The sequence below is a fragment of the Amblyomma mixtum genome, chromosome 8, assembly GCF_055824585.1.
Source record: "Amblyomma mixtum isolate Tamu chromosome 8, ASM5582458v1, whole genome shotgun sequence".
NCBI lineage: Eukaryota > Metazoa > Arthropoda > Arachnida > Ixodida > Ixodidae > Amblyomma > Amblyomma mixtum.
The window spans coordinates 2,802,312-2,830,132 of NC_143019.1; the positions used below are offsets into that span (position 1 = coordinate 2,802,312).

The window sequence follows — 27,821 nt, forward strand, 5'->3', positions numbered from 1 at the left end:
AGACGCGCCTTTGTTTATTCCGAACCATCGAGCTGGCATGTGCAAAGGCATTTAGGGACAGAAGCACTGAAGTACTCTCAGAAATTATAGACACGTGCAACCTCGATGATGTGGCCGAATGTTTAGAAGGCGAGCGTTGTGTGAGACACCCATTTTCAACGGTCAAGCCATGCACGGCTAGATCGCATTTATGTGTCACCGAACGTTATTTCAAAATGCAGTAGCTACAATGTAGTACCGGTATCATTTTCGGATCATTGTTTAGTGATGTGTGGGATAGGGACAAAGAAACGAGGAAATCAGTTTTCTTGGGAGATGTGGAAATTAAATAATAAGCTCATTACAGACGACATCTTTAGCAGGAAAGTAAAAGAAGAAATCAGTAAATTAAAGCCGAGCGGGGAACTGAAAGTATGGCAGCAGTGGGAACTTTGCAAACAACAAATAAAAATAGCAGCAATCGAAAGGTCAAGTTGCATACGACAAGAGGAGAAGCGTGAGGAGGACAATTTAAGATCTTTACTAGCTAGACTTCTCGAAAGAGAAAGCGAAGAGCCTGGCAAATGGATGGATGACATTAGGAAAATAAAAAATAAGATTGAACTCTTTGACGAAGAACGCTATCGTGGTGCACTGGTGCGGGCTAGGGCGCAAGATATAGCTGATGGGGAGACACCTTCAAAACGAGTGCTAGGAATGGAAAAAACGCATGCTCAACGAAACCACATTGAACAGATTGAATGGGACGGGGCGTTATCTGGAGAAAGCGGGCATATCCAGCAGGCATTTCTTGAATATTATCAGGCGCTGTTTGCAAAGCAAGAAGTGGATGTGAGCGCATTCAAGGAAAAGTTTCTTGGCGCTTTGCCGCGATAAGATGACGAACAGAAAGAAAGGCTGCAGCTGTCGATAACTGCGTCGGAGGTCGAGCAAGCGATAGAAAATTTGAACCTGGGAAAATCTCCTGGACCTGATGGGTTAAGCGCCGCTTTTTACAAAGCATATAAACGCGAAATAGTGCCAGTACTGACAGCAGTTTTTAACGAAGCCTATAAAGAAAATGAATTGCCCCCGTCTTATGGTAAATCCCATACAGTGCTAATCCCTAAATCCGATGACGCAGAAAAGTTAAAGCAGGTCACAGCATATCGTCCTATCGCCCTCACAAACGTGGATTATAAAGTTTTCATGAAGATTTTAGCCTGTAGACTACAGTCAGTAATTCAGGATATAGTCGGTCCCCACCAGACGTGTGGGATCAAGGGACGCTCTATTGTTTCCAATATTCATAAAGCGAGGTGTGTGCTGGAATGTTGTGATTACACAAATAGCTGTGTAGCCATCCTTCAGCTAGATCTTGAGAAGGCATTCGATTGTGTTTCGCACGATATCCTGTTCTGCATACTCGACCATGTGAATTTAGGGTCCATTATTTGTGAGGGAGTGGCCTTGGCGTACCGGAGCTGCACGACAAGATTAATTGTAAATAAGAGTTTGGGGGCCCCCATTAGCCTGCAGCGTTCGGTGCGCCAGGGTTGTCCCCTCAGCCCTCTTCTATTCTGCATTTACATTGAAGCGTTGTGTTTGAATATCATGGAAAGTGAAAAAATTCGAGGATTCCAGCTACAGGCAGCAGAAGTTAAGCTGCTGGCTTATGCGGATGATGTCGCGGTATTCACAGTGAACCGGGAGGGTATAACCGAGGCCGTGGCATGCGTAAAAGAATTCACCAAGATCACCGGTAGTAAAGTGAATTGGTCAAAGTCCCTGGGGCTTTGGCACGGAGAATGGCCAACGAAGCCCGGCATTTTTGCAAACGTGTCCTGGGTGACGACCCCAGTAGAGTACTTAGGCGTTCCACTGGACGGTTATCGCGATAGCGTTTCGTACTGGAAAGCACAGACGCAAGCCACGCGTGAAAAGGTGGAAAGGTGGAAAGGGCGACACCTTTCAATTTTCGCAAGGGCCACAGTGTGCAATCTGTTTTTTATGTCTAGGCTGTGGTACGTGATGCAAGTGTTGCATTGTGCAAGGATGAACGTACAGAGACTGCACCGGATCTTTGCCGTTTTTGTGTGGGCTGCGGACTGGGAACGCTGTAGCCGGACCAATTTGTTTAGGCGGGTGAAGGATGGCGGCCTGAGTCTGGGACACTTATTTCTGCGGCAGATTGTAAGCAGATTTTGTTTTGTGCGCGATGTAAGCGATCCGTTTTTGCGCACTGTGTGCCAATTAAGGCTCGGAAATGCACTGCCGGACTTTGTTGTCACAACCGAAAGGTTCTCGGGACGTATTTTTGGTTACTTTAGAGAGGTTGTCGTGAGTGTTCGATTCCTGTCTGTTCGATTTTCGTATGAATATTTATCTTCTGTTAGCAGGAAGAAGTTGTATAAAGATTTGTGCGATGTAGTTCTTCCACAATCTATGTACAGGGCCTTATACAATGGAGGCCAGGGACGCGACGTACTTAAGCGTGTGAAGGCGATACAGGTGCCGCCAAGTGCAAAAACTTTTTTCTTTAAATTACATACCGGAACACTACCAGTAAAGGAATTCTTGGAAAGGAAGCAGTTATTTCTACCTTGGGGATCACATTGTTTAATTTGTAAACAACCAGAAACAATAGACCACGTTTTTTTGCACTGTTGGGAGGGGGTATACTTTTGGGACATTTTGCAACGGACTTTAAAAAAGGAATTTCCGCTCGACGCTCATGGTATTCGGTACTTGCCTGTAGAGAGTGAGGATGGGACACCATTCGACCTCATTATGCTAATGGGCCTCCATTGTATTTGGCGCTCCAGAATGGCAGGATACCATTGCGATCCTGATGCACGGCCAGCACGGATCTATTTTCGGGAGTGCATGCATAAGTATATTGAAGTTCAGAAACTTGCTCCTGAAGCTCCCGAGTGGCTCGAAAGAGTCGAGCCTTTGGTGACGCTTAAGGAGTTTTAATATGATGAAGCCACGCACCCCCGGACGGATAGTGTTGTTAATTATTGCTCATTGCGCTCTGTAAGTGTATTTGTGTACTGTGGTTCTTGCCGAAGTCAGGCAATAAATAAAAAAAAAAAAGCTGGCATGGCGCAGTGGATAGCATGCTCGTCTCTCACGCCGAAGACCGGGGTTCGATTCCTGAGCTCGACCAATTTCTTAATCGGTTTTATTTATTTATATGGCCTGACTAGTAAAGCAAATTAGGCTAATTGGGTAATTAAGCACTTAACTAAGCTCAGTCCCATTTAATTGGAGCATCACTATACGATCCCTTCAATTGGTTGCATGGTTACAAGCCAAAGTACAATTGGCCCCGTTTGAAATTCGCGCACTGTGACGTCACGACCGTTTCCACCAACTGAAAAGCGTGACATTTTCTGTCGACAACTGCTGCTTACAACGATGAGACATTAAAGGCTTCCGCCTTAATAAAGTGTTTGTAATTTCCAGCACGCAAGCACTGCGTACCTCACAACCGTAACACCTTTCTCTGTTATAAGACCGATTCCATTATTACAAACAGGATCCCTCACCTGCCCGAATGATATTAATGCGATGTAGCTGCGGTATACAACGGCGATCGACGTTATTACCAAATCAGTCCGCAAAACTTTGAAGTGCGCGACGTTAGCAAATACTAGGCAGATACGCGCGCCACCCCCTTCACATCTTTTAGTCAGCGTCTGATGACAAAGGATGAGTTGTGTCGCTGGGTAGCACGCTATTCGCATCCGCAGTGCACTAAAGAGGCGTCACACGCAACAGGCATACGTAATGAATCATTGAATACAGCCAAACAGCAATTGTTTTTCTCACACCGCATCACAGCCGCTCGCACGGCCAATTTCTACCGCTGAGATTTGCCAAGAGCGTACTAAAAGCAATGGTTGGCCATAGCGGGGTGCGGCAGCGGCCGTAGCAGCGGAGAGCTCCACCTGAGGTCACTGCAGAGAGCAGCAGTGACGCGGGGGTGCAGTGAAGTTCAGTTTTTTGCTTTTGTTTATAATGCAAGCCAGAAGATGCATGACTGTTATATTTTGATATACGACACAATAAATATATTATCGCAATGGCCGAAAAATAAGACAGATTCAGCGTGTAGTAGTTGTCCAGTCTTTCCAGTCGAAGGCAGCGCTACCGGCGGCGTGTCAGCGCAGGAGCTCTCTCGTTTTCGACACGGTGGGCTGCCGCTCTAGTTCGTATGCAAACCACGCTGCAAGCAATGGCCTCACTATCGCCTCTAGCGGCAGAAAGTGTCAAATCTTTGTTAATTTCCTAAAGCTATGCTTTTCAACAACGCTTCATTGCATTCACATTTTAAACTACATTTGGAAATGAACAAAATGTTCATAATATTATCTGTTGCCTTTTAACCTATTCGAGAGAAGAGAAAGGGTTGATACAAGAGTGCACCTAGTGCGCACTGTTCGTCTTCGGAAATGGAGAGACAGATAGAGCCTGAAAGAGAAGACATGCCTTATGCACGCCTTTGATCCGCCCGAAAAGGCGTGTCAAACTGCTGGCGGCGAGTGTGCAGATAGATAGCAGAGAAGTCACGATTTCGCGATTGCTGATATGGCGCTGATAACTTCAGGTAGCGCTGCGGCCTGGCATTGCGCAGTGTATTGTGTTTGAAGTGTGAAACACGCGCGCAGGGTGCGCTTGTATCGCCTTTACGTGACTTTATCTCTACATTTTATTGTCCGCTGCAGTGCCTGCGCACGTTCCGCGCTATCTTCGTTCACTGACTGCCGTCATCGCTAACGCGGATGAAACTCGGGCGAGCGCCAAACTCGGGCTTTCCGGCATAGCGCCCCAGATTGTTAAAAAATACGCGATTATGAGAAGTTATCATCCGTGTGTGTGTGTGTGTGTGTGTGTGTGTTGTGTGTGCGTGTGCGTGTGCGTGAGCGTGTGGGTGTGTGTGTGCGTGCGTGCGTGCGTGTGTGTGTGTGTGTGTGTGTGTGTGTGTGTGTGTGTGTGTGTGTGTGTGTGTGTGTGTGTGTGTGTGTGTGTGTGTGTGTGTTTTGCCATGTAAGGAATGCGCATGCGTTCACCTTCAATAAACTTAGTTGGAGTCAGCGCACGTCCTGTCCGTTTTTCTGTGTGTTTTGTGTAGAATTTAGCGCTGTGTTTACTTTCCTGAACACAATGTCACGCCAACTAGCCCAGCAAAAGGTACTGTTATAAGAGAAATAACTTTGCCTGAAAAATTCACATTCCGAAATTGTGTGGGGCTGTTTTAGGTGGTTAGGTGTCGACATCGTGGAATATGCAGCGCTTTGTTTGGAGTAGTGGTCCTCATCGTCTATTTCTGTCATGTGCTAGTGCTCAACATTCCATCATAAAAGAACGGAAATAAAAGGCAGAAAGCAGTGTAAAAAGTGCTCGAACAAATTATTTGCAACTAATTAAATAATGAAGTCTACGTCTTCTCTAGGCAATAAATGTATTATACGATAGAATTCTGAGCAAGTGCCAATACACACGCGTGTAAATTGCCGGCAAAGTGAGTCAAGGGGGCGCTATTCCGGAGCGACACCGAAATTCAAAATCGCGACGTCAAAATCTTTCCGCCAGGGAGCAAAAAGCGCAGTGCACATGGATTAAAAATTTTCTTTATCTCTGGAAACATATACCTTATCAGGCAAAAGATTTGTTGCTACGATGTTAACCACTTTCTAAGCCATCGCGCCCTAAAAATTGAAGTAGTCCATCGTCCGCGCATTCAAACACTGGCGCGCCGTCACTTATCTTTCGTCAAAGTTTGCCTTTCCCTAGTTTTGCTGTAGCAAGTTGTCAAAATTCTTGGCGCATTTCGCCGGAGCTTCGTGTACGTCCGCCATGTTGTTTTAGCAAGAATCCCTGCTATGAGGAATAGGCGCTGTCCTTGCATGCCCTAGGAATCCTTGGTGCCATAGGGGCAAGTACGGGGAGGGAGGGGAGAAATCGAGCCCCCCCCCCCCCCCCCCCCCACCAAAGGGAGGTGGCGGGGCTTAGCCCTTTTCGGCGACTAAGCGATGGGGTACAAGGGCAGCATATCTTCTGCTACGGACTCGCGCATTCACAGGAGCGACATTTCACCGGAGCTTTGGTCGAAGCTAAAAGAAATTAGCAAAAGCTACAAAATAACATTGAAGGAAACGAAAGAGAACTTTTTTAATGTGATATTGCCTTCAATGTTGACTAGCAATCCCAAAAAATTCTGGAGCATCATAAATAAGCAAGACCAGTCAGACATTTCACTTCACGACTCCCAATCAAATCCTGTTCCAGCTACTAATTGTGCTAATATTCTAAATGAAACTTTTGGTAAAGCCTTTTCATGCACTTCTAATGCAACGTTCCCTGATTATGAATATCACATTGAGTTTCCAATGGATCCGATAAGGTTTGATTCTTTTGGTATCATTAATATCATTGACAACCTAAAACTGAGTTCATCTTGTGGCCCTGACAATATTAACACTAAAATATTGAAGAACACTAAAGTTTACACCGCTATCATATTATCTAAAATATTCGAACAGTCGATTGAGCTCGGCAGGTTACCAGAAGACTGGAAGATAGCTAAGGTGGTTCCACTCCACAAATCTGGTGACAAGCACTCATCAGCTAACTACCGCCCAATATCGTTAACCAGCATTTGCTGCAAAATCATGGAGCATGTCATATATTCTCACTTGGTAAAGTTTCTTGAAAACAACTCATTTTTCACCCCTATGCAACATGGCTTTCGTAAATTTTTTTCTTGCGAAACACAGCTTCTCACTTTAACTAATGACATTCAATGTTTTCTTGACCGCGGTTGTGAAGTCGACTGTATCTTTCTAGATTTTTGTAAAGCATTCGACAAAGTATCCCATAGCTTGCTTCTTTATAAACTCAGCAAACTGAATATTGACCCTAACGTACTAGCGTGGATTAAATCCTTTCTAACGAACCGATCACAATTCGTGCACGCTAACAATCACAACTCTTCGTTAATTGCAGTAACATCTGGTGTGCCGCAGGGATCGGTGCTCGGTCCCTTACTTTTTCTTGTTTATATTAACGATCTACCTTCCAACCTTTTCTGTTCTATGAAACTTTTTGCTGATGACTGTGCTGTTTACCATGTGATTAAGAATTCTAACGACGTTGAATTGCTACAAACTGACCTGGACGCAGTCTCTATCTGGTGCTCTAAATGGCGAATGACCCTTAATGAAACTAAATGCAAAGTGATGCGCTTCTCACGTCGTAAAATGGCTAATACTCCAGTCTATTCTATTAACAATACATCTTTAGCACCAGTTACATCGTTTAAATATCTTGGTGTGTATCTAACCCCAAATCTCACTTGGAATGATCATGTCAGCCACATTGTCGCCAACGCTAATCGCATGCTGGGATACATAAAAAGAAATTTTTCTCTAGCTTCTTCTTCTGTCAAACTAACACTCTATAAATCTTTGGTGCGTTCTAAGGTAGAATATGCTTCTTCAATTTGGGACCCGCAAACTAAATCATTGATAACAGCTCTTGAAGCTGTACAAAATCGAGCAGCCCGTTTTATTTTTTCAGACTATAATCGTTCACACAGCGTGACGGTCATGAAAAATGCATTGTCATTACCCCCCTTGAGACGCGCAGAAAAGTGTCACGACTGAGCCTTTTCTTTAAAATTTTTCACACGAATGAATACCTAAAAAGAGCACTGTTCACTCCACCTACATACATTTCATCACGCGTTGATCATCCGCAGAAGGTCGGCATCCCACTCTGCCGCACTACTGCTTGCTTGGCATCTTTCATTCCCAGGACGTCATCGGAGTGGAACCACCTACCTGCAGACTTACTTACTACTAACAACATTGAAGAATTTAAAAAACGGTTGCGGGATCATTTTGTCGTAGATTAGATAAAATGGTCATTTTATTTATTTTCACGTTGCTATCCTGTATACAGCGATTTCGCCAATTTTAAACATGCATTTTCGTTATTTTTGCCGCTTACTGTTGCTAACTGTGTTGTCATTGCTTTGTATTATAGCTTGTGTTATGAGTATTTCTAAATGACCTTATGCCTTAACACTACTTTGTATACTTTTGTTTCTCAAACCTAAAGTTTTTTCGCGTTTCATACTTTTTTGCAATATTGTTTACTTGTATTCTCTTAACATCGAAATCTTGTGTAATGATGCTGCTAAATACGCGCGTTAGCTATTGTTTTAAATAACCCGTTGTGTATATATTCTGTACGTATTTGTAAACTGCTCACTGCCTTCTCTAATGCCCTCCAAGGGCCATGAAGGAACCTGAAATAAATAAATAAATAAATTCCAAGCTCAAGCGCTCCAAGACCATAAGCGACTATAACAAAGCTCATTTTTAGCCCTTAATAACTGGAAACCTTTCTTGATATTTTCCTGCCAGGTTATCTCGAGCGTTCAGTAGAAACAAACTGGTGCATGTACCGAAATAAATTGGCTGTAGTTTGACCAATGGCATCCCTGGTAAAATTGCGGAAGCAACGACGCGGCAAACGCAGCGGTGGTGGCATCTGAAGAGGCACTGTCACTGTCTAAAGTGCGTAGAGGCGAAAGCGTTTTCCGCCCCACTTTGACTGCCTCTATGACACTGGTGTCGTCACCACTGGATGACGTCACACATAATTAAGTGCTAATTACCATGTAATGCCAAACTACTAACTGCCGCCGCGGTGGCTCAGCGGTTACGGTGCTCGGCTGCTGTCCCGAAAGACGCGGGTTCGATCCCGGCCGCGGCGGCTAGAATTTCTTTGGAGGAGAAATTCTAGAGGCCCGTGTACTGTGCGATGTCAGTGCACTTTAAAGAACCCCAGGTGGTCCAAATTTCCGGAGCCCTCCACTACGGCGTCTCTCATAGCCTTAGTCGCTTTGGGACGTTAAACCCCATAAACTAAACTAACTAAACTAAACCAAACTACTAACTAAAGGTAAATTACTGATTAATGACTAAATACTAATTAACTGCTAATTAATGACGGTTAAGCTTCTCCTTTAGGAGTGGAACTCGACAGGGTGCTGTAGCACTGCCAGGGAGTCCACGGAACGCCACCACCCGTTTGGTGCGACGCCTTGCCTTTTGAACGCAACGCTTTTTGAAGAAAGGAAATGACGCAGTAATTCTCTGTCATCTCGCTGGACACCTGAACCGCACCGTACAGGAAGGGAGGAAGTCGGAGTGAAAGAAGAAAGAGAAAGAGCAACCGTAATGAACAAAATGAAAATTGTATTTGAGGATAATTCTCTGTCATATCGGTGGACACCTGAACCGCACCGTAGAGGAAGGGAGGAAGTCGGAGTGAAAGAAGAAAGAGAAAGAGGGGCCGTAATTAAGAAAACGGAAATTGTATTTGAGGAAAGGAAATTACGCAGTAACTGTCTCACACTCGCTCCTCGCGCATGCGCAGTTGGGGCTGTCCGGGGCTCCGCGAAATCGCTCACACCTAGCGTAGTATTGCTTCCGCAACAAAAGTGTCTCAAATGATTTATCGTCTTATCCCTTTTCGGCGTGTGTACTAGAATAGCATACTGAAAAAAATTGCAAAGAAAAACGAGGACTAAGCCGAGACAATCATATTATCGAGAGCTAACTCAAAACTGAAGTTTTGTTCCAAAAACATGCACATATAATAGGAGAAACAAAAGACCAGAGCAGATTATCATTAAGAACATCATGTGTCACCGCCTGTATACCCGAGTGAGTTGGCGAAAAACCGAAATTCCCTATCAGACAAGCGGACGGAAGTCAGGCTGATGCATTTATCTCCACTGATACGCATATGAAAGACTTCCACGAGCTCACGCACAAGTTCATCTCTGTGGCTGAACGGAATTGTTTCGTCGAAGAGCCGTTTACATTGCACCGTCTTATTACCGTTCTTACTCAAGTGCGGCAAAATTCCCGTAAGGTAATGCTGGTAATTGGTAAGTGCAAAACATTGTTGAAAACATTACTGAAGACGAACTCGTCCTTGTGTCTGTCTTGGCTTTGTCCTCGTTTTTCAGCGCAATTTTTTCAGTATGCATATCAAACAACTAGCCTAACTTTCTGTTCTCCTAAATACTCCAATAGCCATGCTCCATGGTATAACAGATATAAAAAACGATTTTCAGAGGCGTTAAAAAAGCTCCATTATAACCGTGACCAGTCCGTCGATCTAGAGGAAACCAGGCAAGATGCAAATGGGTAAACACGCCACTCTGTCAGGAAATAGTGAATAAAATTGCAACAACATATTTGCCCTTGTACAGGGATGCAATCTAAAAGTGATCATTCAGATATATAAAATATGCTCTAGTGCAGTGGACGCTCTCTGAACTTCCAGACTTCTTTATGCGTAAAGCACATAGGGACCCCATAAATATACCTGGCGATGAAAAATAAATTCTGTTTCTTTCATAATACGTACTGCTTCTTTCAATTTTAATTATGCCCTTAAAAGTCCTGACAAGGACGACGACTTCTCCTAATGAACTCGCGTAAGTTTATTGTTACGCCTGGCGACATTGTGGCGAAACGTTTTACAGTTACGATATTTTACAGGACATTGTACCTTTCAAGAGAGGAATATAAAGTGTTCCACGCATTTACACGAACGCGCGCGCGCGCACGCACGCACGCACGCACGCACGCACGCGCACACACACACACACACACACACACACACACACGCACACACACACACACACGCACACGCGCACGCGCACGCGCACGCGCGCACACGCGCACACGCGCACACGCACACACGCACACACGCACACACGCACACACGCACACACGCACACACGCGCACGCACACGCACACGCACTCACGCACTCACGCACGCACGCAGATATGAAGATGGAGATGGAAATGGAGATGGAGAAGCGCAGCTTAATATAAGCGATATCACAAATTTTAGCCTGGTAGTAACCTTTAGATGCCTGCCAATGTCGATGAGCAAACTGCAGTTATACGTGCGTATTTCCCCTTTCTTTAATGGTTCTTTTTGTGTGTGTGCTTAACATCGGCGTCTGCTACTGATACTACAAAGATTACAACTGTGGGACTGCGAAAATCGCTGTTATGAAGTCCTCGGTGGAGACATCTATGCCCGGTGAGTACATAAAACACCAACTCACATTTATGTGCCGTCAGTGATATTGCTTCGACTCATTATGGCTTCAAAACGCACTTCTTTATTTCCAGAAAACCAGGCCGCTCAAAGGAATAAACTTTCTGCTGATTACTTCTCGTAGTTGACTGGTATTAGCGGTTTGTAAGGCAGCCTCCCTAGCCTCCACAGCTTAGCTGAAATAAAAGAGATTGGTTTGGTGATTGACCAAGAGCTCATCAGGTGATCATTTAAAAGCGGAACTTGAGTCCGCTAAGATACGACTGGTGAAGTCATGAATATAGAGAAATCGAAACATGAATTAAACAAAACCCTTACCTGCAACTGCTGAAGCATTTTTGGGAAACTCGAATCCGCTAAAACGGAAAAAGAAACCTTCTTTGTAATGCAATCTACAAACAAAATAATAATACCTTAGAAGCATATAATTAAGTTAAAAGATTGATACATATAAGAACCTATTTACGAACACATGCGTTCAAGTTCTTCAGAAATCAAAAAGTACGAAAAGTGCTTTTCTTTTAGTAATCTTAGTGTTCAGCCTCGAACTGTATGGGCGGCATTAAGGATGTTTGCGCGGCCGGTTTATTCTTCCTGTCATCTTCACAGCTTCCGTAGAGTCCATAAAGAAACTTCGTTTTTAACCTTTTGCTGTCACCCGTTGCGGTAGTTAATAAAACAGTGTGATGTACTTTATGTTTTACAGGAACTGTTTCTCAGGTATTTGTCTACTAGGCTGTGCTTTTTCTTTTCAGAGGAATATTCAGGCATAAAAAAGGATTTCAGTGTATTTTCTTAAATGCACAGATTAGATTTCGATATAGTTCCAACTGGAGGCGACCATACTATTCCTGTGCGATGGCCCGTGTACTGTGCGATGTCAGTGCACGTTAAAGAACCCCAGGTGGTCGAAATTTCCGAAGCCCTCCACTACGGCGTCTCTCATAGCCTTATTCGCTTTGGGACGTTAAACCCCATAAACCAAACCAAACCATACTATTCCTACTTTTGCACAGACCTGAGAGTGCCCTAGCGGACGAAGGTTGGCTGCTATTCTCGTGACATCTGCGGACAACAATAACGCAATAAATCTGCTGTTTTAAAATTGCCGTCGCAAAGAAACATTGCACTTTTCAAGTGTTATTTGCAGTTGCGAAACAACCAGAAGTACCGCAGCTCAAGCTCAACACTGTAGGTTAACATTAGTAGGTTCCCTCATTCCTCGAGGAGTAGCGCACGGACGCCCTTAATATACTCGCCCACCTGAGGTTCGTAGTCAAAAGCGCTGTGTCGGACTCTGCCTTCGCATAATACGCGGTAGCGTAAACTGCTCGTGCGGTCGACAAGCCGTCGCCCTGACCTAGGATTCACAGGAAGGCCACAGGGACGAGACTAAAGCATTGCCCGATGTTTAAAACGAAAAAAAAGGAATTCGCCTGCCAAAAACGTTTCTTTGACATGGTATTCGTTACAATGAAGCAATGTTCTAAGTACATGAACTATGTAGAAACAAGAAGAACATAATCCCAATTGAACACAATGCATAGTACGACACACGTAAACAACCAAGCACAAGAAAAGACGGAACACGGAATATCACTACTACATCATAATACGACACGTTTTGAACAACGACGCACTGGAAAGAGGGCAATGAAGAAGATAGCACTAGGAGTGGTTGTCACTATGGTTCAAATTCAGTCTAGGCATACAATTCCTTTAGATGAACAATTGTTCTGCTAAAGTGGCACTTTGTAGAAACGACTTATTAATAATGTCGGTTCATTATGCGCGCTTTCCAGAGGCTGCATAATCCAATCAGGAAGAATATGTCTAAAGGTTTACCAACAAAGGACAGTGCAGTGAGATCCCGCCCGGAATGCGGTGTCTAATTAAGTCTTTTTCCAATGTCCATTGCAAGATATCCCAAAAGTGTATTCCATCTTTGCAATTGATGAAGCAAAACATTTGTGGAACATCACAAAAGCGGCAGTTTACCGTGGACACAAACGGGCCCTTTTTTTCTAGTTCTGTTTTAACGGACAATGTCTCGCTTGTAGCTGACAGAAAAATATCTTGATACATGGCCAGAGGGGCATTTTCCGTACTGTGTTGAGTATGTCACGTCCCGTTGAATACAGAGAACGGTATAGGGATTGAGGCAAGAGCATATGTATTAAATCCTTGTACAAAATTTTCCTCGATGCTGAAAACTGGAACTCAGAGCAGAAACAAACAGGAAACGTACAACGAAATAGGCTTCATGCACGAATCGCCACAAACACCGACGATCAGAACCGCTAGAAGACAGGCTCGTTAAAACATGAATTAAATTATCTTGCAAGAATGCACACATTATTGGGTGTGCAGTGTCCCGAAACACAAGAAACAGAAAACTATCTGTCGGACATACAGGCTGACTAAACAAAGGCCGCCAGAACTTACAGGCCCGAAAATATTATCAAGCCTCATAGATTCAAAAGACGAATCACAGACAAAATTGGCGGAAACCCTGTCAAAACGTGTGATATCGAGTACTGTGCATTGAATAATTCTGAGACCCGAAAAACAGATTAAATGCGATCAGCCTGCTCGAAATATAGTGACCGTGGGGGACAAAAGTCTCAGCATAGCGCCGAAGAGCTGGCTCGTGATCTTTCCAGTATTTGCACTATGCTTATTGGCATTCAAAGGAACGCCAAACTACTTGGGTGGCCTACGGGTCCGTTGCATACCAGCGTATTCAGCAGGTGTCGATAGTCGCATTTCAAAGCAGAGAACGCAACTTTTCGAAATATTAATCTTAGCTCCAGACACTGGACTAAAGTCTTCCGTTAAACAAATACTCTTATCGATGCGCTGCTTATCGCAGAAAAATGCGAAGTCGTCTGCAAAATCTAATAGCTTCAGCTCGTGACCTATAACACGGAAACCACTGAAGGCTCTACTGTATATAACACTTAGCAACCTGGCTCAAAGCATAATAGAAACAGGATAGGTGACAGTCGGCAACAGGGTTGCCAGATGGCTCCGGCCTCTGGTAGCCAAATTGGCCTATGTAGTAGCCCAAATGTAGCCAAAAGCGAAAATTTTGCGTAGCCCAAAAGTAGCCAAAAATATTTGTTGTCGGGGCGACATTTCTTAAGCATATTAATTTTCGGGCAAGAATATTTACATATTAGATTTCTTTCCCGCACATGATGTCTGAGGTGGTGCCCACGGCGTGTTCTTTCCGTTGTTACGTTTCGCATCCCTCATGCGCGCCAACCAGGTGCGCTAACCAGGTCCTGAGGATGGGGCCGCAGTTCCACTTTTCATGCGCGGCAGTAGGCCATATCACCTGAGGCGGGTTACGACAGCCAGTCTGCACGCGGCAAAGAACGGCGGCGCTATATAACGCAATCGCAGCTCTAGTTTATAAATATTTCACTTTTTAAATGTTCGCGCAAAGATTACACACATCGACAGTGAAAATACCTTGCTGTATACTTACGCAGCCTCACATTTCAATTTTATGCATTAAGAGAAAGGGTCTCGCTGAGAGCGTCACCTCAAAGCACCTAGCACGCGCCTTCTTGAAGCTACATTCGACGATATTCATGAGCTCAGAATGAATTAAGGATATGTGCCATTAGATGATAATCTATGTCGATTTCATCTTCAGTCTAACAGTACGTTCACAATAATGAGAAAAACATTTTACCCTGGAATTCCGCCTCCTTTTTCCATTTCTTTCTGTAGTTCCGGATGTACATAACCATTTGCCCATTCTGATTAAAGTTCTCGTAGCGACGGATCTAATGCCATGTCATGCCACTAACTTCCGCCGTCCTCGTTAGTAGTTACAGTGGGTTCCGCGCCGCGCCAAGGGATGACGCCATGGCACGGCATGAGTGCACGCGGATTACGCAACGGACACGGCGCTCTCGCGCAGCTCGCAATGAATCTCGAGGGCTGCACGTGTGCCGCTTGAGGCTGCAGAAAAAGCGTAGGCTCTTGCGAGTGGCGCGCTTGCTGTGTCCACCACGAGATTAGGAAGAAACAGAAGAATACCTTATTTGCCTCATGCGTATCTTGAGCAGAATGTGTCCGCAGAACCAGAATAAACAATACAAGAAAAGAACATGCCTGGCGGTGGGTTTCCAAACAGCCACTACCGCAGCCGAAGCGGACGCCCAAACCACTAGGCCACGTCTACGGTTAACGATTAATATGTGAGGATCACGAAACCGCGCAACAGAAGCGAAACAGTAGCATTTAATGCTTACACATTCGCACCACGTAGGGAGACTTAAGTTCTCTTTGTGTTTTACCTCTATCCTGGTACCATGGTCATCCGTGGTGCACCGTCACAGGGAGAACGCTCACGTGTGCAGACGGCAACAGTCTATGTTCGGTGGCGCGCGGGCGCGGGCGGCGTTAGTTCGCGAAGTGCAATCTATAGGCTGTGAAGTGTTTTGCTGGGGGCAACTTTCACGTAGTGTCCACTCTTTATAAAAGAAATTGAAGGCCATGATCCTAGGCCGCCTGACACACACAAGTTTTCTCGAACACAGCGCTTACAAATTGTCATTTTGTATAAGACGCGCTCAATTTCTTTAGCCTGCTATAGCCTGCATTTTTATTCCAACATGCCTTTTACTTCTCTCCCTGCGTTATTGTAACACACCACATTATAACTACTTTAACTTTTTTTTCACGCATGAAAAAGATGTAGCCCAAAAGTAGCCACATAGCCAAATCGAAATTTCTGACGCCAACTCGGACAAAAAGTAGCCCAATTTGGCTATTAATAGCCCAATTTGGCAACCCTGGTCGGCAACCTTGTTTCACAGAGGACTGAATAGAGACTGGTTGTCTGCATTTCACGATGCAATGATGAAATAGTTATTCTGGAACAGTGTAAAAAAGCTTTGCTAGGTCTCCTGAATGCACTAAGTAGATGCGAAGGCGAAACGAGACAACGGCTGTACTTAGGGATTAGCTTTTTTTAAAATGAATTTCAGCGCACAAGAACACGCCCCCGGAAGAGGAAACACACAGGAGGAAACACACAGGACAGGCGCTAGAGTGCCTGTCCTGTGTGTTTCCTCTTCTTGTGTGCGTGTTCTTCTGCGCTGAAATTCATTAAAAAAAAAGCTATGCACCATCTAGTACAAACAGAAGTTTTGTTAAATTAGCGCTTAGACTTACCTGCAGTGCATCTTGCAAAATACCAGCGAAGCAAAAGAATTTGATGTCAGCTCTGCTCCTACATTGTCGCACGTATTGTACTGCTGGCACTCCTCGGTGGACTTGTTGTAGAAATACCTCGATCTTGTTTGATCCGTTGATGTGGTACAACGTCCAGGAGGATACAATAGACAAATGTCACCCTCTTCATCTATCAAGAAGGAGAGAAAAAATATCTGCTGCTCTTTTGGATTTCACCAGCGAAATGTGCCGGTAAAGAAAACGATGACTCAAACATGCACCTTTGCATATAACAAAACGCATTACTTGGATTAATATGGCCTAAAATCTAATGCGCCTCTCGTTACGTTGTGTTATTACGATCCCTAAAGTCGAATACGCGTCTTCCAGTTGGTTTCCTGATAAATCATGCCCCATTAATTGGCTGTAGGCATTGCAAAACCGTGTTCCGAAGTTCATCATTTCCTATTATTCTAGGTTTTCTAGTGTCACAGAACTAAAGGATTGCGCCAAACTTGTTAACTTATCTCGTCGTCGCGAACTAGCAATGTTAGCTCCCTGCATAATGCAACATCACTTGTTTAATGACGATTTATTTCGATCACGCGACACATTATTTTTTTCACGCCACGATTGCACGTTTAGAGTGGAATGTGGTTTATGCTATACTACTTCATAGTTATTCATACCTCTTACTAGAGTGAAATGGAGTAGCAATCTACCATCGCATATGGCTATAAAAATGAAGTCCTCAAACGTATTTTTCTTTTAATTTTTTATTTAATTTACGGTGATTTGTCCTAGTTGGTGTTCTGTTTTATGTATTATTTGTCTATCACTATGTGTTTTTTTTATTTACGTATTGAAATATTTTGCTCGCCTATTTTGATTACTATTCTCGAGTGTCGACGTCCCCTTTACGTAATGCCCTTGTCTGAGGGCGTATAGCGGTTTTCGAATAACAAATAAAACAAGCATGGGGCTTTAACACTTCATACTTACAAAATTTAAAGATTAATTCCTTCATTGCCATTGTGCATGAAAAAAGCGAATGTTTTTTCTGGTCTGCCAGCAGTATTACAGAAGATTGCACACCTAGGGATATGTCTCGGCTAATTTGCTCTTCTTCATGTATATGTGGGGCACATCCGCAAAGCTTCTCCAACTTTCTCACATGAAGGAATATTTTGAAATAGAGGCAGGCCGTGGTATTTTTAAATCGACATAACTTATCAATATGAAGGGGCCCATGTGTCCATTATCATTGCAAAGAAAGTGAGTACGACCTGAGTTGAGCTTATTTTGAAGCAAGGTTTTTACCAAATGCCACAAAAGCCTACGGTGAATGGACGTAAAAGTTGCAAAAATATCCTAACGACATCTCTATGCAGGGACATTTTACAAGCAACATAGTTTTCTGGAATCGGTTGTCATTCTTCTAAAGGGCCTTTTCATCATTGTATGCACAAAGGAGAGCCTCTTGTTGCCAAGAGAAAATCAGTTTTCTTTCCTTAGTCGATGAGTGCGTGTAGAAGAGTGCTTTTCAAGCTCTCAAAGTTCTCAATGCGAGAACGCTAGTAACCTCATGTCGGAAAAAGTTTTCCGGCGTCGACAACGGGCACACCTGCAACCTATGTGGACCGCCTAGGTCACGTGACCTTGAGACATTATCACAACCTGCCCACCGGATTGTGAGAAAACTGGCCACCGTTGCAGAAATTAATAACTGGCCCCGAGGAGTCGCTACGGAACAGTAATCTGGGTCGCGCAGGGCCCACACATGTCAGCACCTGTGTTTCAGGGCCATGGCGCATCTCTTTAGCGCTGCACCACCGCGCGAGGAGTGGTGTAAGAACTCCCAGCGATGCATGAATCTAAGTGGAGAATGACAAAATTCTCATATAGGGACAATGACCCAACAACTCTATTGCATCATACATTTAAAGCGAAGCTTAAGTGTCTCCTCCCTCCAGATTTTTCAGTGGGGCGGCACTAGTTAACGGGTCTAGCCCATTGAATTATGTTGTGTGAAGCCTCCTAGTAACTCGCGTTCGGAGTTCGGAGTTCGGAGGAGCGTCGCGCCAGTTGTAAGCAATGCGAGGAGGGGCGTTGCTCCAGCTGCCGCCAAGTGTTGAGAGGGTATGAAGATGAATAGCAAGAAACCCGGTTGCTTACCCATGCAGATGCCAGAAAGAAGAGGCGAAAAATGAGCACTTGTTTCGCACATATACTTTTGCTTGATCTACTTTTGATTTTGCCGGCTCTTAGAACGTGCACAAAGTTCCAGGAGCTGGGGCCGCTTTTTGTCTGATGTCTGGCCATTCAGGATTCTTCAGCCCTTTACGCTTTTCCCACAATGAACAAATAATACAGTGGCGGTGCTGGGGCGGACTCCTACCATTGCCTTACAGAGGCGCACTAATTACACTCTTTTGCTTTCCCCCCTCTCGCTGAGAGGCAGCGGCACTCTTGATCACCGGCATGCAGCTCCGAAAAAACAATAATCGTTTATTACTACATCCGCCACGTAGAAGCCCTAAAGCCATACACGGGCGGCACGCCGTCGCGTGTCTAGTTTGTTGGGCAAAAAGCAATGATGTGTTCAGAATATTGCAAATAAGGCATGGCAGCTATATCTACCAGAGGAATGTAAAGAAAAGCTGTCACCTGTGTTTTAGGGAACGTCGTCTAGTTGGGACACAGAAAAAGTATCACAGCGCAATTACTCTTACTGTACCCTCTTCATTCACCATGACAAGTGTTTTGAGCATAGCGAATGAAGAATATGACCAACTAGCTCGACAACAACACTTGCTAAACTTGCTGTACCCTCTCCTCAAATTTTGATGTCCCTGGAAATGAAGCACCTAGCCCAAGCCAGGGAGGCCTGCCAGTAACATCTACACCTTTTATCGCTCTACTGGCACGGGTACAGTGACACCACGTGGTACAGTGACACCAGTGATGTTATGGAGCTTAATGGTTATAACTAAGTAACAGTGAATGTAAACGTAGCGGTCGTGTTTGTTTATATCTGAAAGGTGGAATAGTTGCAAAATTATTGATGTGTTATCTTTGTCCTCCGATAATTATGAAGCTGATTGTACAAAGAGTGCTAATTTTGTCGTCTCTGTCATGTATAGGCCTTCTGACGGTGACCTAAATCAGTTAATATATTATTAAGATGTGTTTCCCTCTGCAAATAGGTGCAACTACACAGTGGTTCTTGGTGGTGATCTTAAAAGCGTCTTTTTCTCTTGTACTGCGAAGGAAAAAGGCTGCCTATTGATTCTCGAATCGCATTTCTTTGAAAACTGCAAGAACTCCCAAATGCATCACTGAAAATAGTGCAGCGACAATTTATTCCTTCATTACTAATCTTCCTGATTATAATTTACAAAGTGGTACTTCACCTGCAGCATTTAGTGACCACTTACCAATATTTCTAGCTACTGATTCACAAATTATGCCCCCCAAAATTACACGACAAGTTTTACTATTGACCCTATTACCGAAATGCACTTCAGTTCTTTCAAAATAGAATAGCTATCACACACTGGGATGACTTGCTACGTTACTCGGTGGAGGCGATAAGAAAAGTGCCCATGTACCATGCGATGCTAGCCCCCGTTATCGAACCCCAGATGGTAGAAATTAATCCCTGGTCCTCGACTACGGCGCCACTCACAACACATGCTGCTTTCGGGGGTTAAACGATGGTACATCACTAAGAGCATTCAATGCATATTTCGAAGTTAACAACAAAGCTGATTTGTTGGCAGAAGTAAAATGGAAGCCTGCTTTTATCTTCCACAACCAGTCACCTCGAAATGGACCAATCAAGAACACCAAGAATGCCAAATGACAGCAGCAAGGATTCTAATAGATAGGGTGGAAAGGGTGCGAAGGCAGGAGGAAAATTCCCGGCAGCTGGACGAGCGTTTGTTCTCTGTCTGACCTTTAGATTCGTTCACTAAAGTGAAGGTTAACCATTTCACCTAATGTTCAGCCACGTTTACCCATATTAAGTCTATGAAATGTCTTTGGTTTTTTTTAAATAATTTCACATTATTTGCTTCTCGCTAACTTCTATATGGCCTTCTTGACGCGAACCTACCGGGTGCCCAAGCCGCCTGAGATCCCGCCAAACTAAAAATGGCTGAACGTCGTAGTTGCAGGGCCATGAACAAATGTTTCTCTGTATTACGGCTGTCGGAACGCTGAATACATGATTGAGACATATTCATCAATAGCCCTGTTCCTGAACGGAAATTTACGCAATAGTCTTAAAACAAAACGAACGCACATTGGTTACCACACTCCTTCGCACATTCAAACCGCATCTCAAAGAGGCCATCTGAAAGGCAGCCATTCCAGAGCATATATTGGCATGCTCCAGCGGTTTCATTGTAGAAATATCTCGGTACTCTTGCCATGCAACGTCCGTCGTAGTCATTTACTGGCATCACGCAATTATTTCTCTGTCTCTTGTGCGTCACTGTTTCCTCTGGTCCTGAAAGGAAAGCAACCACAAAGTGAGTGTCAATTATAAAGATAACAAAAGAGTGTTCCTCATAAATGAGTGTTGCGACTGCCATTGCATGGGTAAGCAAATTACGACAAGAGCAGCAAATTGACCGAAGTGAGTGGTCGCAAACTGAAGGAGCAGCGAAAGATTAGCTACGAGGCCAACACACATTTTCTTCTAATCGCCTACTGTAGAATGCTCAGTGATTATATCAAGAAGCCTTAATGTAATCAATATGCCGTTGGAGGCAGCTTGCTGAGAAGACACAAGATAAAATTTACACTACCGACTACGCATCAATAAAAAATCAAAAGCCCTTACAGTGCTGCAGTGGATTCAATGGTCTTAGATGGCTTCACACCATAGGTAGCGCTTCTCTTTGAGTGTGTTAATTTTAGGGGTGTGTGTCTGTTTCGAGTGCAAGACGCCAGAGACCGCGAGAAGAAAGACCACATAGGCAGTGCTGCATCAGCTAAAAGATATTACTGAAGGAATGCATGTGTTTATGCCGCAAAGAAGAATAAAACATAAAATATATTGCCACGCGCCTAAAGCGCCGCGTGGCCTCCGCGCTGAGTCGATAACGACGACGAAGCGGCGATGGGATCTCGAGGCGCGCTTGCTCTGTTCTGTGTCCTGGAACCTGGCTCTACAATTAAAAGAAGAGTCCCAGTCTTGGGTTCTTCCCGACACCTACCTTCACGTCTCCTCTGCTCGTGACACTGGTGGAGGTGCGACCGATGCTCCCTACTCCTGCGGATGACTCCATACGCCCGCCCCTTGTGACCACACCTGTCCATCGTGCCAGCCGGAGGATCCGAGGCCTGTCCCCCGAGGCCCTCCCTTTCGTCGTCGCGCCCTCGAGTACCCCTCCACTCATGGCGAAGCCAATGCCCGCCCTGCCTACGACTGTTCCTGCAGCCAGCCCCACCTATCTCACCCTTCAGACTCCACGAACGCCTATCCCCTTTCATGGCGACCTGTTTGAAGATGCCCAAGACTGGTTGGCTCAGTACGAACGGGTTGCGACCTTTAACTGCTGGGACGACGCTACGAAGCTGCGTGACGTGTATTTCAGCCTTGAAGACTCGGCACGCACGTAATTCAAGAACCGTGAGGCTATTTTCTCTACGTGTTCGGACTTTCGACGTCAGCTCGTGACTGCGTACGCCAACAGCGACCGCCGGGAGAGCGCGGAGCGTACCCTGTCCTCTCGAATTCAGCTTCCCAATGAGGGTGTTGACATGTTGCCATCGCGCCGATCCGGCCATGCCTGAAGAAAAAAAGGTGCGGCACCTGATGCGTGGCGTCAAAGACAAGCTCTTTTTCGGACTCGTGCGGAACCCGCCCAACACCATCGCGGAGTTTCTGGCCGACGCCGTACAGATGGAGAAATTGCTGCAGCAGAAATCCAATCAGTATGCCCGGCAACTGCGTCCAGCGTCAACTCTGTCAACGTTGGAACAGTTCGACCATGATCGCCGGGCGAATCCGGACTCCCTTCGCGAACTCATCCGTTCCGTGGTCCGCGAGGAGCTGCAGCGCCTTCAAGCAACCTTTGCCCCTCGCGTCGATTCTGTCACCAGCGTCATCCGCGAGCAAGTCCGGCAGGCACTCAGGGCACAAGACGCTGCAGTTGTGCCAGCGCCGCAACCGACCCCATACGATCCCGCGCCGTACCCGTCTCCTGTCCAGCCAGTCACGTACGCGGACGTCGTGCGCCACGCGGCCCCATCTTCTGGGCCTTCGCCTTGCACCCCACCATTGGTCGCGGTGCACTATGCTCAGCCGACTTCTTACGGGGCGGATCGGCGCCAGGCACAGCGGAAGACTGACCTCTGGCGCACTCCGGATCAACGACCGCTCTGCTACCACTGTGGTGAGGCCGCCATCTCTATCGGCGGTGCCCCGGTCGCGAAATGGGACTACGCGGATTTTCTATCGATAGCGCCCCATCCACGACCTGGAAAGCCCCCTCAGGACAACGTCGAGTATGTCACCCGCCAGCGTAGTTCCCCGTCTGTTCCGCGCCGCGAATCGCAGTCGCCTTCTCCACGCCGGTCTTTGCCATCTGGGTCTCGTTTCGCCTCAGGGCAACGTGGTTCCACGAGCCCTCGTCGGGAAAACTAGCTCCGGCGGCCTTTAGAGGCGAGGCCGCCGAACGCCGATCCGCCGCAAAGCTTCCACCACCGCACCAACCGAATCGCCCCGACGTCGCTCGCCGCATCGCCGAGTAGTTTTCCCCGACGCGCCTTTCGAATCGCCCCGATGCCGCAACACCCATCGCCTACCAGCCTCCGCTGCCGCACCGCTCCAGTCGCCCCGACGTAGAACGCCGCATCGCCGAAGACTTTTCCCCAACGCGCCGCTTGAATCGCCCTGACGGCGCAACCCCAGTCGCCGACCAGCCTCCGCCGTCGCACCGACTGAGTCATCCTCAACAGCCATCAACAGGCCGCCCTGAAGGCATAGTCTGCCTGGATATCCCTGTTCTCGTCGACACAAAGGAGGTCAGTGCGTTGGTCGATACGGGCGCAGATTACGCTGTCCTTAGCGGACGGCTTGCGACGGCCCTGAAAAAAGTGACGACTCCCTGGGAAAGCCCCGACATACGTACGGCCGGCGGAAATATTGCACCGCTTGGTATGTGTGCGGCCCGGGTTACGCTTCGAGGCTGCACATTCGTCGCCACTTTTCTCGTTCTGCGCGAATGTTCTCGCGATGTCATCCTTGGCATCGACTTTCTTCGCGAGCACGGTGCTATAATAGACCTCCCGAATCGCTTGGTTACGTTTTCTACCCCAGTGGCCACAGAAGAACCTGAGCACCAGGGTTCTCGGTTCGCCCTGCGAGTCGCCGACGATAACGTTACGTTGCCGCCACGTGCCAGCATTCTCGCTAGATTTACCTGTGACGAGCCACATCGGGGACTCCGGGTTGTCGAGCCTAATGTCTCCCTCGTACTCACTAAGGGAATTGCGGTGGCCCGAGGCCTTGGATGCCTTCGTGACGGTTGGACAGAGGTCCTTGTTACCAACTTCTTCAATGAGCATCGACATCTGTTCCGTCGCACTGCCACCGCTTACGTCGACAATGTTCGGGAAGTGGCCGACTACTTTTCTTGTGAGGAGGGCACACTTGGAGCTGACGCCGAAGCGGTCAATAACGTCGACATAAATCCAGGCCTCCAACCCGCTGAAAAGAGGCAACTCCAGGACATCTTGCGGGAGTTTGGTGCGTGTTTCACGTCGTCGTCTAAAGTGCGACAAACGTCGACAGTTAAACACCGCATTATCGCGCATGAAGGAGACCGACCCATCCATCAGCAGCCCTATCGTGTGTCCCCTCGGGAGCGAGATGCTATTCAAACACAGGTCAAAGAGATGCTCACAGACGGCGTCATTTAGCAGTCCGTGGTAGTCTCCTGTCATCCTGGTGAAAAAGAAGGACGGAACACTACGATTCTGCGTCGACTACAGGAAGCTTAACAGTGGGACCAAGAAAGACGTGTATCCGCTGCCGCGTATCGACGACTCCCTCGACCGACTTCGTCAAGCCCCGTAATTCTCTTCGGTCGACCTCAGGAGTGGTTATTGGCAGATAGAAGTACATGAGAGGGACCGTGAGAAAACCGCCTTCATCACACCGGACGACCTGTATGAATTTTGCGTCCTCCCTATCGGGCTCTGCTGTGCTCCTGCCACATTCCAGAGAATGATGGACACCGTTCTCACAGGTTCGAAGTAGCAGACCTGTCTTGCTTATCTTGATGATGTCATCATTTTTTCCGCAACGTTCACGGAACATCTTAACCGCCTCAGAACTGTCCTCGAAGCCGGTCGATCCGCCAACCTCTCCCTCAAACCAGAAACATGTCACTTTGGGTTCACCGAATTGAAGTTTCTCGGGCACTTCATTAGTGCTGACGGAATCCGAGCTGACCCAGAGAAGCTTGCTGCCGTTGCTGCCTTTCCGGTCCCCGCCCACAAAAAAGCAGTCCGAAGTTTCCTTGGCGTGTGCTCCTACTATCGTCGCTTCATTAGAAACTTCGCCCAGCTCGCCAGCGCTCTGACGCTTCTCACCCGGGATGACGGGCCGTTTTCCTGGGGCAACGAACAGCAGACTGCCTTCGACGAGTTACGACGCCGACTCCAATCGCCACCCATCCTGGCGCATTTCGACGAAGATGCTGACACGGAGGTACGCACGGGTGCGAGCAACTTCGGTCTTGGCGCCGTTCTAGTTCAGCGGCAAAACGGTGTCGACAAAATAATTGCCCCCGCCAGCCGTGCACTGAGTTGAACTACTCTCCCACGCAAAAAGAATGTTTGGCGGTAGTCTGGTCCGCCGCTAAGTTCCGCCCATACCTGTATGGTATACCGTTTTGTATCGTCACCGACCACCACTCGCTGTGCTGGCTGAAAAAATTTAAAGGACCCCTGCGGCCACCTAGCACGTTGGCATTACGCCTGCAGACATTCCATTTTACCGTCGTCTACAAGTCAGGCCGGAAACACACCGACGCTGATAGCGTGTCTCGCGCTGCCTTCGAACCTCCTCCACAAGACAAAACCGACGATGATAGCTTCCTTGGAGCGGTCAACCCGTCTGAGCTCGTTTCCAGACAGCGTGCCGACGCCGAGCTGCGTCTGCTCATCGCACATCTCGAAGGTTGGAGCCTTGAAATACCAAGATACCTAGCTCGTGGACTATCCTCGTTCTGCCTGCGGAGAGGGGTGCTCTATAAAAAGAACACTACTTCAAGTCCGGCAACTTACCTGCTCGTCATACGGTCTGATCTGCGGGATGAAGTCCTCCTTGCCTGCCATGATGAACAACTTTAAGACAGAGTCTCGAAAAGGTCGAGATGTCGGGAAGTGAGTGTTCTAAACATTTTTAACTGGCTTTTATCGATAACTAAGGTTTAGCCACAGACCTTTTTCTTATTTTCGCTCATCACGAGAGCCACTAATTTTTGGCAAACTAGATCATAACGCCTGAAAACGAAAGTTGCTCCTCGAAGCATTGGAAAACAATATTTTCTACCTCTGCATGCAGCGTAAAAATAAAGGACAGCGTATGCTTCAAAGACACGAAGTGTTATCAGAGGCGCGTGTTGCAGAAATAGTTTTTGCCCCATTAAAGCCCTGTTTTATAGACATTGCAAGCGTAGGTCTAACGAGATTCAACCTGTCACTTTGCTGAGAGACTACATCCTTCGATGTGTTGTGAGAGAAGGTGATGGAGGCGAAGACTAGGCGGATGGACTCCACAGATGGACTCACGCCACAGATTTTCAGAGTTTCTTCAAAGGCACCCCTAGTAACTGTTGATTGTTTTATCACACCCAGTCTGACAAGCATTGCCATGATTCAATAGGACGACGACCTTCAGAGTTGCACTGCGCTTAATATTGTTGTCGAGGATGAAAAATTACATTATGAGGACAGTGATTGACTCGTCTGCAGGAATGACTGCACGATTTCTGTCTAAATGTTCTTAGCACTTCTATCTTTTTACCATCAGTTCATAGCATTTTGTTAGGACACGATTTATGTGGTTTGGTTTCGTTTATAGTGTTTAACGTCCCAAAGCTACTCAGGCTATGAGGGACGCCGTAGTGAAGGGCTTCGGAAATTTCGACCACCTGGGGTTCTTTAACGTGCAGTGATCACTCTAGTGTTAAGCGAAACCTTCAAAGAGTGAAACCTTAGAGAAGAACATAAAAGACGAAGGCGTTCAGGTTTATCGGTAGGTTGAAAACTTCCTGCTGTTCGTGAGAGATTCCGCAAGCATGAAGGCAGAAAGGGGCACTTAAAAGTTACTCACAGAGGTGTCAGGATCCCATAGTCTTCACTAGCACTACCACGAGAAAGCAGTTTAGAGGTTTTGTAACTTTCCCTTTCTTCATCACAAACTATGTGTGCTGGCCATACACCCCAAAGCCGGCGAAGCCACCTTTGTGCTTCTAGTCGGGCCACGCAATACAAGTAAACAAGGGTGTAACTACGTCATGCTTGCCCGCAGCTCTTGACAAAACGCGTGCACACCGTATCTGAGAGGTCTTCCTGCGACAAATTCATGTTTGAATTCAGGACTCATGATCCAACCGTAGGTGCAAATACCGCGTAAGGAAGAACATGCCTTCGCTATTAAATCCTTGTAGCGCAGTAAGCTAGGGATATAGCCATTTTAGACTTTGATGATATCCACTAAACTACTTAAAATGACATAGAATTAGGTTACAATAATTGAGTTACACATATGTGGATATATTACATGACAATACCAGCAGAAAATAATGCTTGTCTTACTCGAAAGCACGGCAGACAAAATCGCCAGCCCAAAGACGCAGATGAAGAGACGGTGCATCCGGCCTCTGTTGACGGCTTAGGTGCTGTGGAAAGTTAAATTCGCTGCCAGAAACGTCGACCCACAAAATTCAGGTACAATGTATGTTTAAATAGCATGCTGCTGTATATGTCAGAATATCGCCATTCCATAATGCTGCCCTCTGGATAAAAAGAAGACAAACTGCAACCTACTAGCCCAACGAAATTCTCTCAAATACTTTTCCTTTGTAAACAAGCTTCTCTACACAAACGAAAATAGAAATCAGCAATAAAAAGGGAACGTTAGGACCTTTATTGGCATTCTGCTGGCCAGAAAGGCTAAAGTATGAATTTCAAATTTGATTTTTAAAAATGGTATGCAATTATTGTCATCTTCAAGACGAAAACCACAATCGAATTTTTTTACATTTTATCGCTGCTGGCACTTTCAAATACCACAAAGCGTAAGAATTGGAGACTTGTAATTGGAATGAGCCGAACTACCCGCATCACAGTTTGTGCAGCAGAGGCAAATATTATACCAGCTGATGTCAGGCATTTATGATTCCCGTCCGGCCGAAGCAAAAGTTTATCTCCTCATCGTTATTCAAAATATGTGGTAGTC

General features: G+C 46.1%; 1 protein-coding gene across 1 annotated transcript; it reads right to left on the minus strand.

Annotated features, from left to right (window-relative positions):
• Positions 1–11,254: 11,254 nt before the first annotated feature.
• LOC149331153 (BPTI/Kunitz domain-containing protein-like) lies at positions 11,255–27,236 on the minus strand. Its single transcript, XM_089555888.1, has 5 exons — positions 27,179–27,236; positions 20,643–20,849; positions 16,337–16,526; positions 11,462–11,499; positions 11,255–11,319 (listed from the first exon to the last, which is right to left on the minus strand). Exons 1-5 carry the CDS (start codon positions 27,234–27,236, stop codon positions 11,255–11,257), a joined length of 558 nt encoding a protein of 185 aa, XP_089412014.1.
• Between the last annotated feature and the right edge of the window lie 585 nt (positions 27,237–27,821).